The 16,705-nt window shown below is 45.0% G+C and overlaps 1 protein-coding gene across 1 annotated transcript in view; it reads right to left on the bottom strand.

Annotated features, from left to right (window-relative positions):
• Positions 1-2,205: 2,205 nt before the first annotated feature.
• LOC147122260 (uncharacterized) overlaps positions 2,206-16,705 on the bottom strand; it is a 92,275-nt gene continuing 77,775 nt past the window's right edge. Inside the window, exons 2-4 of the mRNA XM_085983186.1 lie at positions 12,116-12,204; positions 11,284-11,530; positions 2,206-6,271 (exon numbers count right to left, since the gene is read on the bottom strand). Coding sequence (XP_085839312.1) covers positions 5,823-6,271; positions 11,284-11,530; positions 12,116-12,204 — 785 coding nt within the window. The 3' untranslated portion in view covers positions 2,206-5,822. The remainder of the gene's footprint in view (positions 6,272-11,283; positions 11,531-12,115; positions 12,205-16,705) is intronic.

Here is a 16,705-nt window from a genome sequence, read left to right on the forward strand (position 1 = left end):
CTCAATTGAAGTTTATTTTCTTATTTTCAAAGGGATCCATTTGCTATTAGGATGGGGGGTTGGTGGGGGGGGGGGGTCGGGAGGGGAAATCACTGGGACAGTGTAGCTCCAGGAACTTTATGTTCTCTGTTGTGAGAATCTTGTAATCTTTACCCGATTGATGTTTGTGGAATCTTGCTATACGCAAAGCAACTGCCATGTTTGCCTACACTTCACGCCGCAAATAATTCATTACATGCGACACACTTTGAGATGTTTCTGAGAGACAGGATAAGGCACTAGATAAATGCAAGCTATTCTTTCTTTTCCCATTCTCACACTGCATAAAAGCTTCACCTACAGACCAGTCTCCATTTCTTTTTGACTATGCAACCTGCACCATAGGTGACACTTTCACGGCAGAGGAAATAATTTGAAAATTAATAACATAAAACACTCCAAATCATAGTCATAAATGTGGAAAAAATGTGGGAGCAAGGTTAACTATTAACTACATTCAAAATACGAAGAGGACCATACCATCGATTTTAATCACTCCGCCACTGGCGGCCGTGCTTTCAGTTGAGTAGGCCCTAAGCTCTGGAATTCCATCCCTAAATTTCTCCACCTCTCTCTCCTCCTTTAAGACACTCCTTTAAAACCTACATCTGCCCTAATAATAGCTCGGTGTCAAATTTTGTTTGATAACGCTCCTGTGATGCGCCTTGGGATGTTTTACTACATTAAAGGCGCTAAGTAAATGCTAGTTGTTGTTGCTATCTTGCTCATTCACTCATTCTCCTTGTCCCTTAGAACCACGCCACAATAGTGCCAAAAAAAAAGAGTAAGTTAATATTCAGGCTTGCATTAAGGACCAATGTGCAGAAAGCAGTATTGTGTTGGAAGTTAATAATGGTGTTTGGTAAAAGCATGAGGATTATCCCACATGGCTACTTTACTACAGAGGCTACAAAAGCTCTCCTATGCTGCCCCCTAAACTGACTGTAGATCAGGTAATTTATTTGTTGGTTGCTGACCAACCAGTTTATAACAAAGATATACATTCCACAGTCCATCTAAAAGATGCATTGCTTGTTGATGGGATTAACCCTAAATGAAATGAGCAACTGTCTTCTAGGCCCTGTCATCAATCTCGACAAGATTACAAAACTACCAAATCATTGAAGGGATCTATAGGGAAAGATTTCCTCTCTCTGCTATGTGCAACAAAATCATAAACCAGGTTTTTAAATGGGTTTATAATTTTGTTACATATAGAAACAGAGGAGATCTTCCCAAATGTCTTATTCCCTGGGAAGAGATGATGTGCAATCCATCTCAGCCAGTGTTCTTGAAACGGATTGATCCTATGACTGACTGCTGCAACCTTCACTGCTAGATGCGGAGTGTCTGTCTTTATTTTTAGATCTGGCTGCACACAGCAATGCCAAAGATTCGTTTTCAGTGGCGAAAATGTATCCAACAAGGGTAGAATGCCAAAGCTTCACAAGCTGGAATTAATGGAGTAAAAAAGAATCGTAGGAATTTTCCCATTGTCAAGCAATAGTGAGGCCTGCTGGGGAGAAAAGGGCACTGAAGACTGGTTCTGTGGATGAAAGTAAGAGAGTATCATCTGACTCTCACATGACTTCAGAAAGTATAAATCTCTCGGAGGGAAACTGACCTGCCAATGATTTTCCTGATGGGCAGTAAGAAGTTATGTAAAGGACAAATTAATAAAGAACAAAATATTTTCCCTGTTTGATCCCAGTGTTAGTATTAACACACTCAGTGAAGGTTTAATGCAGTTTAGAACTCCTGATAGGCTGCTGCCAATTATTTGTCTCTACTCCAGCCCAGCCTCATAGGAAAAGATTCCATTTCCCACACCAGCCATCCCACAGAAATAAGGGGGGAAAAATTCAGTTGTTTGCGCCTCCCATTAGTGCCTTAAGAGGGCGCTAATGGGGCGCAAAGCAATTAGCGCCCGGGCGCGGCGATGTTTGCACCGCTCGCAAAATTAACTAGACATTTTGCGGCAGCGCTAAACACTACCGCCACGATCTCCTGCGCCGGCAGATTGTGACATCAGTCGAGTGCGCAACGCCCCGTTAGCGCCCCGGACCGGATATTGAGTGGCGCCCCCTGCCTTACCGTCTGCCGCTAGCAACGACAGGTTGAGGGGAGCGTTATGCTGTCAGAAAGGGACTGGGGGAGCGCTATTTAAAGGCGACCGCTTCCTGCCTTTTTTTGTTGGTGACATTTTTGCACCACGCATTCTGAGAGAGAGAGAGAGACTTCTGGAGAGATTCAACGCTGTGTGAAGGAGTTTTGAGTACTGAGCAGCACTTTGCAGGTTTATTTTGATTTGCCCTTCCTTGCTTCATCAGCGCTCTGAGGTAGCGCCTCGCTCCTTGGCCTTTGCGCCTTAAGACAGGTGTGAAGTGCCTGATTTAGCGCTCCAATCACCTCCAGGGGCGATAAAAGCCAAGTTTGCTGTCGGAGGCGATAATTAGCGCCAGGCGCTAAACTTTGCACACGGCCGATAATGGCGCCCCAAACGGGGCGATACTGAATTTTTCCCCCAAGATCTTTTAAAGGGAGAGAAATCAGAGCAGTTAGGTGATGTGGTATAATATCCACCGGGAGCTAGGTTCAGACTGATTCATTTCACTGTGAACCCTACACCTAAGCAATAAAGGGGAAGATTGTATTCCAGGCCTATAGGTGAAAAGGCTAAATGTAATAGCCATTACTTCTATTTGTGATCTATCTTTTGTGCATGTTGAACTCTGAGACTTTCCAAAAGGGCATACCTTTGCTCTTTTTGAAAAACAACTTTCTTGGATGTGAGCCATTCAAACCTGGAGCCTTTGATTTAGGTTTTTGATCATAAAGTAAAGCTTCAGGAAACTAACAGAGCACTGTCTCTCTAAAAGGGATCAACTAAAACACCATCTGTGTTAACACAAAGGGGGGGGGGAAATCTTGCCATAACTCATTTTTTTTATATAATGTATAGCTTCTTGTAGAATACAGTAAGAGTGGTAATCCACAAAAGCAGTGTACTGTATGACAGCTGATTGAACTTCACCGTACTGTCATGGTTTATAACATACACTGTGAGGTTAGAACAATTACATTAACTGTTAGTTTCAAGGGTCACGTTGTAACCTGCTGGTATTTTGCAAGAGAGTTGAGTCAATGTAGCTTTAAATAGAAATACAGCGAGAATGTGTGACTACAGCAGAGGTCAGGGGAAGGTGTGAGATCCAAGTGCAAAAGAAAAAAAACAAGAAGATAGGGAGTAATAGGAATAGACTGAGGCAATAAATAAAGTGAGGCATAATTGGGGAAACTTCTGGGACTTAGTTAAAGCTCAACACCAATTGATTGTGAGTAAGTTTTCAATTTCTTTGGCTACCCGTCCCACCCAAAAATGTTGAATTTTCAGCATGTCCAAAGAATATGACAAAGGAAGGCTCTGAGGTTAAAATGCCCCTTTGGAAGATGTTGTGGTTAGCATACATCAGCTGAACTATAGGAGCTCAAAATAGGCCAGTGGTTGTGAATTTGGAGAAGGCCCGAAGAAAGGTGTGTGGTGAGAATAGGCCAAGAGAAGGATCAAAGGTCAAAAATTTCAGGGTGAGCAGTACAGACATTGAGTATAGTAGAATAATGTTGTAGCTTAATATAGTATCTATAGCATTCTGGTTGTCCCATAAACATAAATCCCCAAACTGGCTCTGTTCCTGCATGTGGCTCATTAATGGTGAATGAAGCAAGAGTTATATGTTAGAAACTCTACTGCAAATTAAATGGACACTTGAAACCCATAGCAGCCTTCTTAAGCAGATAATAAGCATTAGCCATTAATAAAATTGATTTAAACCCTTAGTTATATGAATCCTTTCCCTTTTCATATTAGGCTAGCTTTCTCCAATCGTACTTGAAAGCAAATTTGACAATTTGTCATAAGGGATGTGACAAAATGATTGTTGGTTGAAAAAGCACGTGTACATTATTACCTGCAGTGTTTGATGAAAGAGGGCAGATGACAGATTTAGGTCCTTCTGTAATCCACTACAAAGTACCAGAACACTAGTCAGTGTAGTAATATTTTACAACAATATTTTCTTAAATATTTTTACCAGCTGTTTTAATTTGATGCAGTGGCAGTCTATAGAAGTACTTTTCTCTCTTCGAATTAAAACTTATTGGCGTTTCCATATGCACACAATAATATAACTTGAAAGGGAAATGACCCTGGCAAAAACCAATGTTGCTTTTCAGTTACTTGGTAACTTCTGGTACCAGTTGACCCCCTCTTTGATTCTATCTACATTGCATACCTTGTAATATATTTACCATACCTATTCTTTGACAAGGTAGATCGTCATTGCATTGAAAAGCAGCTATACAGTTAATATAATGTCGGACGGACGCTAAGCAAGAGTGAACTACATTAAGGTGCATATCTCCTGACAATGCATGAGATGCAATGTTATAGTGTCATATGCATTCTTCTTAATGATCCCTGTATAAAATGAGCCTGAACGAACCATACTCTACCGCTTGGATGGAGAACAATCCTGGTTTTGCACCTGCACAGTGAGGTCTTTGGATACTTTTGGAGAATTAACAGGATCTCCAACCTCTTAAGCTGGTGGGAGAGGAGCAAAGAAACAAAAGAAACCAACAAGGGAGCTTTGGTAAATTTAGTATGTAGTATAAATACATACATATGCACACATGCATATACTTCCACTCTTGTTAAAAGGAATAGTACTGGCTACAGATGAGCACACAAGAGATGGATCCAAACTACAGGCTAAAGATGGGGAAACCACTGCTCAGGAACATTCTCTGTTCCTCTGAGGTAATGCCATACGCTCCATTCCGGGAACTCCTGCTGTTGTATTTTTACAATTTCATGTGTTTTTCCTCAGAAAGAACTTTGAGAGCCCTGCAGAATCTTCTTTTTAAGAGTTCAGCACAGTTTCATAGAGGTAATTGTGCTTTCTCCATTTTCAACGCTCAATGCATGCCATTAAGGTAAGTGTTGGGCATTCATTTAGCTAAAGTCATTTTGTTCTTTGCAGCTAAAATTGAGGCCTCCTCCTCAGCTCCATTCTTGGGATTACTTTGAGAAACCTTGTTGAAGAAGCGAATGTTTTTGACTATAAGATATTTGTTATAAAAATATGCTTTCCTTGAGGATAATTCCATGTCATTTCTTGTGAAGAACTCTTTACAACCTCCATGTATCTTTAGTGTGTCTTTGCATATTCCTTTTGGAAAGCTCTACATTGATATGTTTATTTTCGAAGAGCCCCATGTCATTCTTCCAACAAAAATTCTTTGCAGAAAGCTTTTTTGTCACAATAACTCCAGACAATATAAAACTTGTTGTATTCCTCTCAACAACAAAAAAATCCAGGTGCATTCCTGTCATCCTAACACGGAGAACTCTTGGCAGTGTTTTCACCTGAGGGATGCCATGTACTCCTGAACTGTTGAAAGCCCCAAGTCACTGTTTACCTTTAGACCAGAAAACAGATTCCATATCAGATTCCCTTTGGTTGATTTAGAACTTTCAAAAAAGGAGCAGCACAGGCCAGAACTAAGTCTGGTTTATGGTCCAACTCATTCAAACCAGTTACCCCTTTGTTTCAATCAACTTGAAGTACAGACCCCACCCCCACCCCCACCCCTCCAAATGCCCAAATGTAGGCGCCATCTTGTTATCTCCAAAAGAGAGTGTTGTACAGCCTTGGTACCTTGCCCTGGTACACAGTTCCTTTACCTCAAAGCAAATGCATAGTCCCTGATGATGTAGTCCATCATCCCATACACATGCATTCAGCTGCAGAGAGCCTCTTGACTCTCTGCCACTGGTTTTGCACATCCAGAAAGGTTACATCTTCATACTTGCTTGGTCTGCAGCATGGGTGACTGATCACCTTTTCATTACTACCAGAAATGATCCCATTTTGTTTCAGCAGTTTGGACAATGTTAGGTCATAGTTTGATCGTGAACGTGGGCAATTTCCACTGCAATATTTGAAGAGTACAATCTCATCTGATTTATACCCATGCCCCAGGTCTCCAACTTTGACCTTCAGGCTATTGATATGGCATCCTTGATTGCCCTTGTTCGATTTCCTGGATCCTCGCTGCCTATTTCTGCGTGATGGTTTCATGCCTTGATGTGAACCCCCTGGAGATCGCTCATAGCGGCTTCGCAGATCCTCTGCAAGCTCTCCAGGTCTGTCTGAAGTTGCACTCTCGTCTGTAGAAGGTAGAATAGCAAATTAGTACAGAGACCTTGGCTTCTCTTCATTTGAAAGTACAGTATGGATGCACATTACACAGTTGAGTTTGTTTAGATGATGCGGTACTTTGCAAACCAATTCCACTGCAACAGTAACTAAAATAGAATTGTGCTGGATTCTCGTGAAAACTCAGACCCCGGGATCTCCACTACAATTGATGGTGTCCCCACACAAAAAAATTTAATTTTTGGAACAGTCACAAATTGCCTGTTTTAAACGTAAACTCAAGCACTGCCCTGCTGACTGCTGTGGGTATATTCACCTCACATCATGCTAAATCTTCTTCTGTGCTAATTTTGCTCAATTTATTTTCAATGGTTTTTGTTTATCTCCTCTCTCATTGGCTAAGAGGGCAGACGCCCAACCTGCTCTTGGGTCTCTGCAAATGGTGCTCTAAGCCCGTTTCTATGAGGCATGCAGCAGCAGCCGAGGGGTGGCTCTCCCTCTGATTTTAGTACAGTGCTGGTGCTAGACACAAGCTCCTGTGCTGAAGTTTCTGATTCGGTGTGACTGTCGGTAAAATGTAATTGTGTCATCCAAAACGCCTCCATTTACAGAAGGTACAACAGAGCATAGTGTGCAGGTTATACACCCCGCACGTTGTAAACCCCACCTGCTTTCCATCACCACAGAAAGGTCAAATCAGTCTTCTTTCTTCTCTTATAAATTTCAAGTTACCTTTCAGATCTTTAACAATAAAAGGTGGTCGACGCTGGGAATTTGTATGTTTTTCTGCTATTCGCAGTCTGTATTGGATTTAGCACTTTCAGTTTGGGATGCTGAACAAAGCATCTTTTACAACACACTTTCAATGTGCTTTTGCCCAGTCTCAAAAAGTAACCCCCTGCTCCACTGACGTGGCATTTCCCACAAAGGACTGACGATCTCCCTAAGAGTCTTAGGGGGATAAATTCGGTGGCGCTAACTTCATCGGGGTGCTACTTTTAGTGCCCCGAAAAAGTTTGTGCCCATGCACCGTAAATTCAGTGGTAGCGCCCCAAGCAGGAGGCGGGGTGCTACTGGAAGTGCTCCCCCTCCTTCCTGGGGCGCTACCAGTGAATATCATGGCGCTATGTGCAATAGCGCCACGCGTGTCGGCACGTAGTGCCGCGCTATTGCAGGCCTCCTTCCCCAGATTAAAGGGGAGGGGCCTAGTGCAGCACGCACTGGGGCCCTGCTGGACCACCGGGGAGCGGGGTGCTGGGAAAGCAGCCCGGCACTCAAGAGGAGTGCCGGGCTGAGCGATCGCGGCCAGCACCCAGAATGAAAGAGGGGAAGGAGGCAGGTGCTGGCAGGCGGCCAGAAAAAAATGGCCGCTTGATACCTGCCACTTTAAATACCGCCGCTGCGGCTGCAAAAATGCCAGCCTGACCCTGTCGGGCATATCGTCCGCCGATAGGTCAGGGGGCGCAACCGAAGTTTGTGACCGGGGCGCGAGCGGGGCACTGCGCATGGCGATGACGTCATTGCCAGAGGCACAGCGCTGCGGGGGGGCACTACCGGCGCTGCTAACCACCCGCTGAATTTCATGGGAGGCGTTAGCAGCGCCGCTCCAGGGTGCTAACGGGAGGCACAAAGCAACCCAATTTTTTCCCCCTTAGAGTAATTGATTGGGAAACCATGCATAAAAATAGAACAGCCAAAGAAAAACAGAAAAGGAGAAAATGCTTCAGGCAATATTATGGGATGTTATAAATGAACATCTCGAGAGCACAGGGTATGATGGTGAGCAGTCAGCAAGGTTTGAGGATAAGTCAGGGTCTAAATGGAGATCACTAGATGGCGCCTGACTGGGATGTTTCTGGGTCCTACAGAACCAAGTTATAAAGAAAGTGACTAAATTTCTTTTCACTGGAGAAAAGAAGACGGGAGGAAAAACACAATATAAGGTTTTAAAACAATAAAAAGTAAAATAAAAAAATAAAAGGTATAGATAAGGTTGAAGTAAATAAACTATTTAACTTAGATAATGAGTACAAGACTAGAGGACACAAGTGCAAAATTAACAAGCTCCAGTAAAATGAGAGAGTAGAAGAGACCTTTATCCCCACAAGCTAGTGGGCACGCGGAGCTGACTCCCAGAAAAGGCAGTACATTCAGGGTGAATTGGCACGTTTAAAAGGGAGCTGGATTATTATCTGTTGGGCGAGGTGGGGGGGGGGGGGGAGGGGGAGCGATTGATGATCAGAGAGATTTTAACAGCACTGTTTGATCTTTTAGGGGGAAGCTAGGGGAAGAAATTTAGTGTTCCTTAAAGTAGAGGGTCAACAACTGGTGGTAGTGAGGGAAAAGAAAGACAGACTTGCATTTATATAGCACCTTTCACGACCACCAGACATCTCAAAGCGCTTTATAGCCAATTTACGCACAGCAAGCTCCCGCAAACAGCAATGTGATAATGACCAAATAATCTGTTTTTGTTATGTTGATTGAGGGATAAATATTGGCCAGGACACCGGGGATAACTCCCCTGCTCTTCTTCGAAATAGTGCCACGGGATCTTTTACGTCCACCTGAGAGAGCAGACGGGGCCTCGGTTTAACGTCTCATCCGAAAGACGGCATCTCTGACAGTGCAGCGCTCCCTCAGCACTGCACTGGAGCGTCAGCCTAGATTTCTGTGCTCAAGTCCCTGGAGTGGGACTTGAACCCACAACCTTCTGACTCAGGGGCGAGTGTGCCACCAACTGCGCCACAGCTGAGAGGGAGAGTCAGTGGGGTAGATTTTGATTTTTGGGGGACTGACCGACCAGCAGAGCACACCAGCTGGTCGGTCAGTCCCCCAATTGCCCGTACCTGCGGCGAAAAGACGACCGTGATTTTGAGGCACCGGCCTCATTAACAACGTGCTGGCGAGCTGCAAGATGCCAAATGGGTTTCCCGATACAGCTTGCTGGGTTGCGGCCTCCCACTATCGGTCCATCCCAGTCGCCAGCAAGGTAGATGCGGGAGGGAGGAGGGAGGTCACAATCAGGGAGGGTGGGGTTCCCGGGGCGGCGGAGGCGGCGGCCCAGATTATTTTTGTGGGCTCCTCTGGGCCCCATAAAAATAATTCCAACCTTGACTCGGTCTCTTCAGCTCCAATTGCCCATTGAACGGGTTGGAGTTTCATGGCGCACGCTCCGACGCATTCCGACCTAAAATAGAATTTGTGGTCCAAGGACCCCAATTGCACAATAAGAAGGGGCTACCACCTGAGACAGGCGGGTGCTATGGGCACCCAGTGGTAGCCATCTTTCATATTGTCACCTGCCTCTTCGTGGGTGTTAATGGGGCGATAAAGTTACTGACCCCATTTTGAAGCTGTTATTGCCCCATTAGCGCCAGATGATAGCAGTGAAAACTGTCCCCCATGACAGAATAATTACATATGGCCTCATCGATTGAGAGGACTTGATGTTATGAATGGCCTTTTCTCTCTCTCTCTAAACATATTGGGGGGAAAAATTCGGCCACTCCCCTTTGGGGTGCTAACTTTGCTACTTTTAGCGCCCCAAAAAGGTTAGCACCCCCCATGCCAGAAATTGAATGGTAGCGCCCCAAGCAGGAGACGGGGCGCTACTGGAAGCGCTCCCCCTCCCCCTCGGGGCGCTCCCATTCAATATCACGCCGCTACGTGCAGCAGCGCCGCGGTGCTACAGGCCTCCCTCATCTGATTAAAGGGGTGGGGCCTAGCGCAGTGTGCACCGGGGCCCCGCTGGACCACTGGGGAGTGGGGTGCTGGCAAAAGAGCCCGGCACTCAAGAGGAGTGCCGGGCTGACCAATCGCGGCTGGCACCCCGCAGGAGGAGGCGAGAGAGGGCAGGTGCTGGCAGGCGGCCCCAAAAAAAATGGCCGCCCGGTACCTGCCCTTTAATTTGCGCCGCTCTGGCCGCAAACACATCCGGCGGTAGGTCAGGGGGTGCGAGCAAAGTTTGCGGCCGGAGCGCTGCGCACAGCAATAATGTCATCGCTGGAGGCGCAGCACCGCGGGGCATTACCGGCTACCGCCACCACTAACCTGCCGCTTAATTTCACGGGAGGTGTTAGTGGCACCGTGCCTGGGCGCTAGGTGCAAAGCAACCGAATTTTTCCCCCATTGCTGCTCTTGGTGTCAAATTATGGGTGTCCGGAATTGAGTTAAGACTGCCGCAGCCTTATTTTGAAAATACAAGAAATAGCCTCAAATATAAAGAAACACACAAGCCTGTAGAAAATGGGACCAACAGTTTAGGAAACTGAATCACTGATGAAAGCATGATGAGGCAAATTAGAACACTTTTTCACCCCGTTTGAATCCAGCCCAGAGAGAGCAGATGAAAACAATGCTCTCTCCTCGCTGCAGGGATCCTAACTAAAACGAATTAAAATCAGGATCAACCCAGCTCCAAGACATGTGAGTTCACAACCCAAGACTCCATTGTTTGGCACTAATTTATACCGAGTAAACACTCCTGTCAGCCAGGTCACACTGCAATGGATGATGTGCAAAATGGAAAAATTCACCAGTGAGGGTGCCATTTTGAGGCTGAGGTAAAAGAATGTTACCTCGGCACAGCAGAGTTTTATCCTGCAAATAACCCGTGCCATTCCTGACCTGGAAGTACTTGATGCACCACCATGATCAATGAATGGTCGGACGTCAGTTCATGCCCATGATTCTTCATATGGTGAGTTCCCAATTCAAGCCAAACTACCTGGAGGAGGGAAAGGCTATGCCCAGTGAAGGGAAAGCGTTTTCTTCTTATAAGGGAAAGTTAGCCACAGGTCAAATATATTTTTGTGCACCTCCCAGCAGGTGATTACAGAGCAGCACAGGTGACAGTCTGAGTTCAAGTTGATTGCCCTCTCTCCTAGGAAATGGCATGTAATGCAAGAGGATGTAAAGTGGGGTTAAATAAATTAAATTTGGTTTTTAAAAGCTGCTTCCATCAATTCAAATATTAATTCCTTTCCTCATTACTGTTTTATGATCAATATACCGTACTTACAATAGGCAGCACCCCAGACAGATTGTGTTGGCAATTCCCTGCTCTCATCAGTCTTACTCTCGAGGGATCCTTGACTCTCCAATGGTCCCTGGCTCTCCACTGAAGTCCTACTCAAGGGAACTTTCTTGTCCTGGGCTAGTATCTCTCTGGAGCGTGGGTTATTTACTGGAAACCAGTTCTCCTCTTGGGATGAAGCAATTGTACTGACAATCAGGGACAGAAAGATGGCCAGGGTCCAGTAAGTAGCCTTCAAGACAAGAGCCATAACAAATAACATTTCAAAGACCAAATCAGATAGAAACATTTCTTCTCTGCTCTGATATGACAGTTTTCAGAGCTTTGACACAGCTTTAAATTGTGAGGCTTATTTCTAAAGGCCAAGTTCAAGAAGGTTTGGAACTGCATCAAAGAAACCCAGCCAACCTCCCCTTCAAAGCAAACTATCAGCAACAAACAGAATCCTTTGGAATTTTACAGTAGGTTTGGCCTGTATCATCATATTGACATATTGGCTGCATTAAGCACTTTTGTCAAAAGGGATTTACAGTCTGTCTGAAAGTAACAGGTAACCAATTTCTCACTGCACAGTAGTTAAGGCATAAGGCTGGCTCGTGCACCAAAGTGCCCAAGGCTGATAGTTTAAAGTCTACAGCAGCTTCTTCTTGAAATACAATAGATTGAGAATCACTGATCTCCAGGGGAGGGGAAAGGTGGACAGTCAGGGGGGATTTGCAACAGTGGGGTTTTTCCAGGCCACAAAGCATTATTACAAAATACTGGCATCAAAGATTTGGGATTTTTTAAAAATTCATTTTCTAGATCAGTTTCTTACCTGCCATCTTCTCAGGGGTTTTAAGGGTAAATCAGCCAGACCTCCTGAATCTATCAGATTGACACCGCCACTCACTTGCTTGCACCTGTCTAAAAAAATAAAATTGAAATTGAAAGAAAATGTGTAAGGCGCCCTGCCTATAACAGTCCCAAGACTAGTGAGATCTGTAGAAGCAATAAACTGTGCCTATGCTCGTACAGCGAATAACTGATAAGCCTGGTTTTATTACTTTATGGCCAGTAATCTCTGGTAGAGATAGATGAGGTGTCGGATCATATGATGACAAGTAACTAAAACAAGGTTTTACATCACTTATAAACAAAGGAAAGGTTATTAAACTGGAGCAGACAGATGATGAGTTAAATGGGTTCAGGCAAAGGTCCAAAGGCAGTGCCTCTAATCCATAGATAGCACCAGTTATCGAATCACCGGGCCATGCTGCCAGTCCCTTCCTTACACGTTTAACACTTAAAAATGCACAAAGAATGAATCCTGGGCCTAAAAGAATCCAGTCTAGCCAGGTAACAGATTTCTGTTGCTTAGTCAAATACTTTTTACATATAAAAAGGGGAGTAACTGACCACTTCTTCAATATTTCATTTGAACTAGTGTTGGATCCTTACAGTATGCCAAGAAACATTATGCTTGGATTAGGATTATGCAGGGATTAGGGGCTCTATAAACTGCAGATAAAACAGGCAATTTGCAGATGTTTGACTCAAAGCCCACTAAACCGTTCATTCAGCGATTAAACCTCAACAATAACAAAAGAAAACATTGAACAAAAACAAGTTGTACAAGAGAGGTGAAATGAAGCTGTTTTAGAGATCACTGAGCAGCCTTTTATGTTTCAATCAGGTGCTTGTATTCAAGTGTTGTGGCTGGGATCAAGAATTCCATAGACTAGGAGCTAACATTAAGTAATTTAGATCACTGAAATTTTATACCTTGGGAAGCAGTTTGCTCCACTGGAATTTCAGCCTGCATTTACACTATAACGACAATGTCAGTGTAAAACAGAGCAGTGAGAATCTTATCCATTGACTCATGTTAAAAGTACACATCAGCTGAGGGCAGGGTCAAGCTCATCTGCCATACCCTCCATGGTTAAATAGCCTGCCAACATTCACACCCTAGGGTTCACACATGAAGAATAGACATTTAGGGGGTGAGACAGTGAACTGCTGGTGCCTACTGAATGATGCTAATGCACGAGTCACAATCTTCAGGAGTGATGGGGAGAAAAGAGAGAGACCAAAGGCATGGCATAATTGGAAAATATCTGAACTTTTTTTTAAGGTGCAATGAGCATTCGTTCCCAAAACTGCTGCAGGCTCAAGTTCCATTTAACGCTGTGCCCTTGAACAGACAGCTCACATCTTCTTTCATACTGTGTGACTGCTCATTGTTCTTTTCTCTCGACTATCTGACAGGACTACCTGCATCTAAAATTATAATTCCCCCCCCCCCTCCCATGTACCTACTGTGTTTCTCCATTCCAGTCACTTTACTTTAGTCTGTCAATCTTTTTCACCAAGATTCCAGTTCTTGAACTATAATCCAATTTGCTACTGATGCTCTCTAAGCATTCATCAGCTACAACAGAGAATAATTATTTATATTTAAATATACCTTATGTGAGTGCTTTTGACTTACCACTGATGTAAGGTAATACAGACACTGAAGCATGTTTATTTATTTATTTTTCACAGAAAATTAAGTTTGAAGACCGAACGTTTTTATAATTCAATGTCCATTGTAGAATTAACTGTCTTGCTGTCACTGAAAAACTCAGAAGTGATCAAAGAAATGACTTTAAATAATGAAAAAGATTATTTTCTGGGATTTCCTACAGAAATACAACAACAACAACTTGCATTTATATAGTGACATGAATCAGTCATTCATGAAAGAAAGACTTATGAAATAATACTGAGCGGCCTGTGGGTGGCGCTGTCCAGGGAGAGTATAAATACTCGGGCACGGGCCCAGCTTGCGCAGGACATTCTTAACAGGAACTAGTGAAGGACACAACTAGACCTCCATGTTGTAAAACAATTGATTAAAGCTTTGTTTAACGCTTAAACCAAGTGCCTAGTCATTTTCTTAGGTCATATAGTGTCTTTAACGTAGTAAAACGTCGGCAGTCTCAGCCATCCAAAAGAACCGTTATGTCCCAAAGCTTTCGCTTATCCTATCCTTTCAAAGTTCAATCCAAACTTTGCTCGTGTGAACCATTCCAACTGCATCTCATCTGAGTGTGTTATTAATTATAAATTGCTCAGATTCGACTCTGCCGGGGAAAGTATTGCACAGCACTTGTTTTTGGCAGACCCCTTCAAATCTTCTCACGGACCCCTAGGGGGATGTGGACCCCCGGTTGAGAACCCCTGGACCAGAGGATCTAGGACTTCTTAGGAACTGTGCTGACGTAGCGTATCTCAGCAATACACTTGGGCCGGGATTTTCCCGTTGCCGAGCGTGCGGGTTTGGGGGAGGGTGGGCAGTAAAAATCCCAGAAATAGTGAGTGCATTGGGAACTCGCCGTCATCCCGCCACCTCGCGTATTTAACTCGGGTGGCTTTGAAGGTGACAGAGGTGGGCGACCTCACTGAAGTCATTAACTGCTTGCTGAGAGACCCTTAAGAGGGTTTTTAATGCCAGCTTTTGACTTTTACTGCAGGAACATGGGATTCGCGCAGCTTGGGTACCTCGCCTGTGAAGAGGAGGTGGAAGCTCAGTGGCCATTGGCAAGTTCATTCATTGCGAGCTGGGAAAAGCACATAAATACTGCAACATTACACCTCATTACTTGCCTCATGGAAAGGCTCCTGTTCACTCCATTTTGTGCACAGATTTGGGTGTCAGAAGTTTGCAGGTCATTTCTGAAACCTCGGAAGCCACTCTCACCACATTGCTATTCAGCATCACAACATTGAAGGATTGGCCCTCTGATCTCCACTTTACCTGCCATCTACTACATCAGCATGGGTGCCGCTTATACTGTCTCACCTTGGTCCTCAGAATCAGACCAAGATGAGCACCACCACTAATAACACTAGCAGTAGCAATAGCAACCTTCTCCTCAATGACCTGATGCTCCACAAGAGAGAGGGGATCAGCATAGGGCTGCAGCACGCCTTTTGGCGATACCCCAGCACAGGGTATGCAGGCAGAGGATAAGCTTCCTCAACATGACTGAACAGCAGTGCTTTAGGAGGCTCAGGCTATCGCGCCAGGTCATCACAGACATTTTCAGCTTGCTGGAACTAGACCTGCTGCCCAGAGGACCTAGTGGACATGCTTTACCAGTGGCTGTCAAAGTCACCACCGCCCTCAACTTCTTCGCCTCAGGCTCCTTCCAGGAATCTGCAGCAGACATTTGCGGGATCTCGCAGTCGGCTGCCCACAGATGCATCACCCAGGTGACCAATGCCATATTTCACAAGTCAGTCAATTATATCAACTTTGCCACTGATGAAGCCAGTGTTACTGAGCGGGCGCTCGGCTTTGCAGCTCTGGCTGACTGCCCACAGGTGCAGGGCGTCATTAACTGCACAGGTGGTCATGAAGGCACCCTCATCATCACCCAGGAGTGTTTGTGAACCGCAATGGCTGCCACTCCCTCAATGTGCAGCTCGTCTGCAACCATAAAAAGATCATCATGCATGTGTGCGCCATATTCCCTGGCAGCTGTCATGACTCTTTTGTGCTGTGCCAATCCACCCTCCCTCAGCTCTTTGCACCTCCAAACAGACTTACCGGCTGGCTGCTTGGAGGCAATGGCTATCCACTAAAGACATGGCTCATGACACCCCTGAGGAGGCCAAGTTCTGAGGTCAAGGAGTGTTATAATGAGAGCCACATCTCCACCAGATGTGTCATAGAGCAAGCAATAGGTATGCTGAAGATGCGCTTCAGATGCCTTGACAGATCTGGAGGGGCCCTTAGATATGCACCAGCCAGGGTCTCCAGAATCATCAGTTGCTGCGTGCTGCACAACATAGCGCAGCAGCGAGGATTGCAGCTGCAGGAGGAGCAAGGCGCAGAGCCTCTTCAGAGGAGGAGAAGGAGCAGGTGGAAGACAAGGAGAGGGGGAAGGAGGAACCTGAGGTGGAGATGGCATTAGCAGCAGCGCAATTTGCTGCTCAGGAGGCCCGGGATGGCCTCATCATGGCCAGACTTACTTAACTTACTCCAATGCAGCAACATGGCTGCCACATGCTGTACTAAGTTCCTCTCCCAACAACATCATAAAGCATCCCTACAATGACCAAGCCATTCCTCTCACCCAAACCCGCAGTGCTCGAGGTTAAGTAATGTCTCACCATGCACTCCAAGAGACAAAGCCACTTCCAAGGTTGCAGGCAATAATGGACAAGACCGGAAAGTGGTGCAAAGAAAAACATTTATATGTCATCAAAATAATTGAAACTTAACACTAAGATTTTTTCATACACCCATGTATCTACTTTTGCATCATTTTTCTTTTCTGAGTGCTCCTACGAGGTGCAACCTGTGGCTTCAGCAGAGGTAGAGGCAGGTTGCTCCCTATCCTGCTGTGACTCAGATACTTTTGGCAGATGTCCT

The sequence above is a fragment of the Somniosus microcephalus genome, chromosome 3, assembly GCF_052327205.1.
Source record: "Somniosus microcephalus isolate GS21.2 chromosome 3, FLI_Smic_1.0, whole genome shotgun sequence".
NCBI lineage: Eukaryota > Metazoa > Chordata > Chondrichthyes > Squaliformes > Somniosidae > Somniosus > Somniosus microcephalus.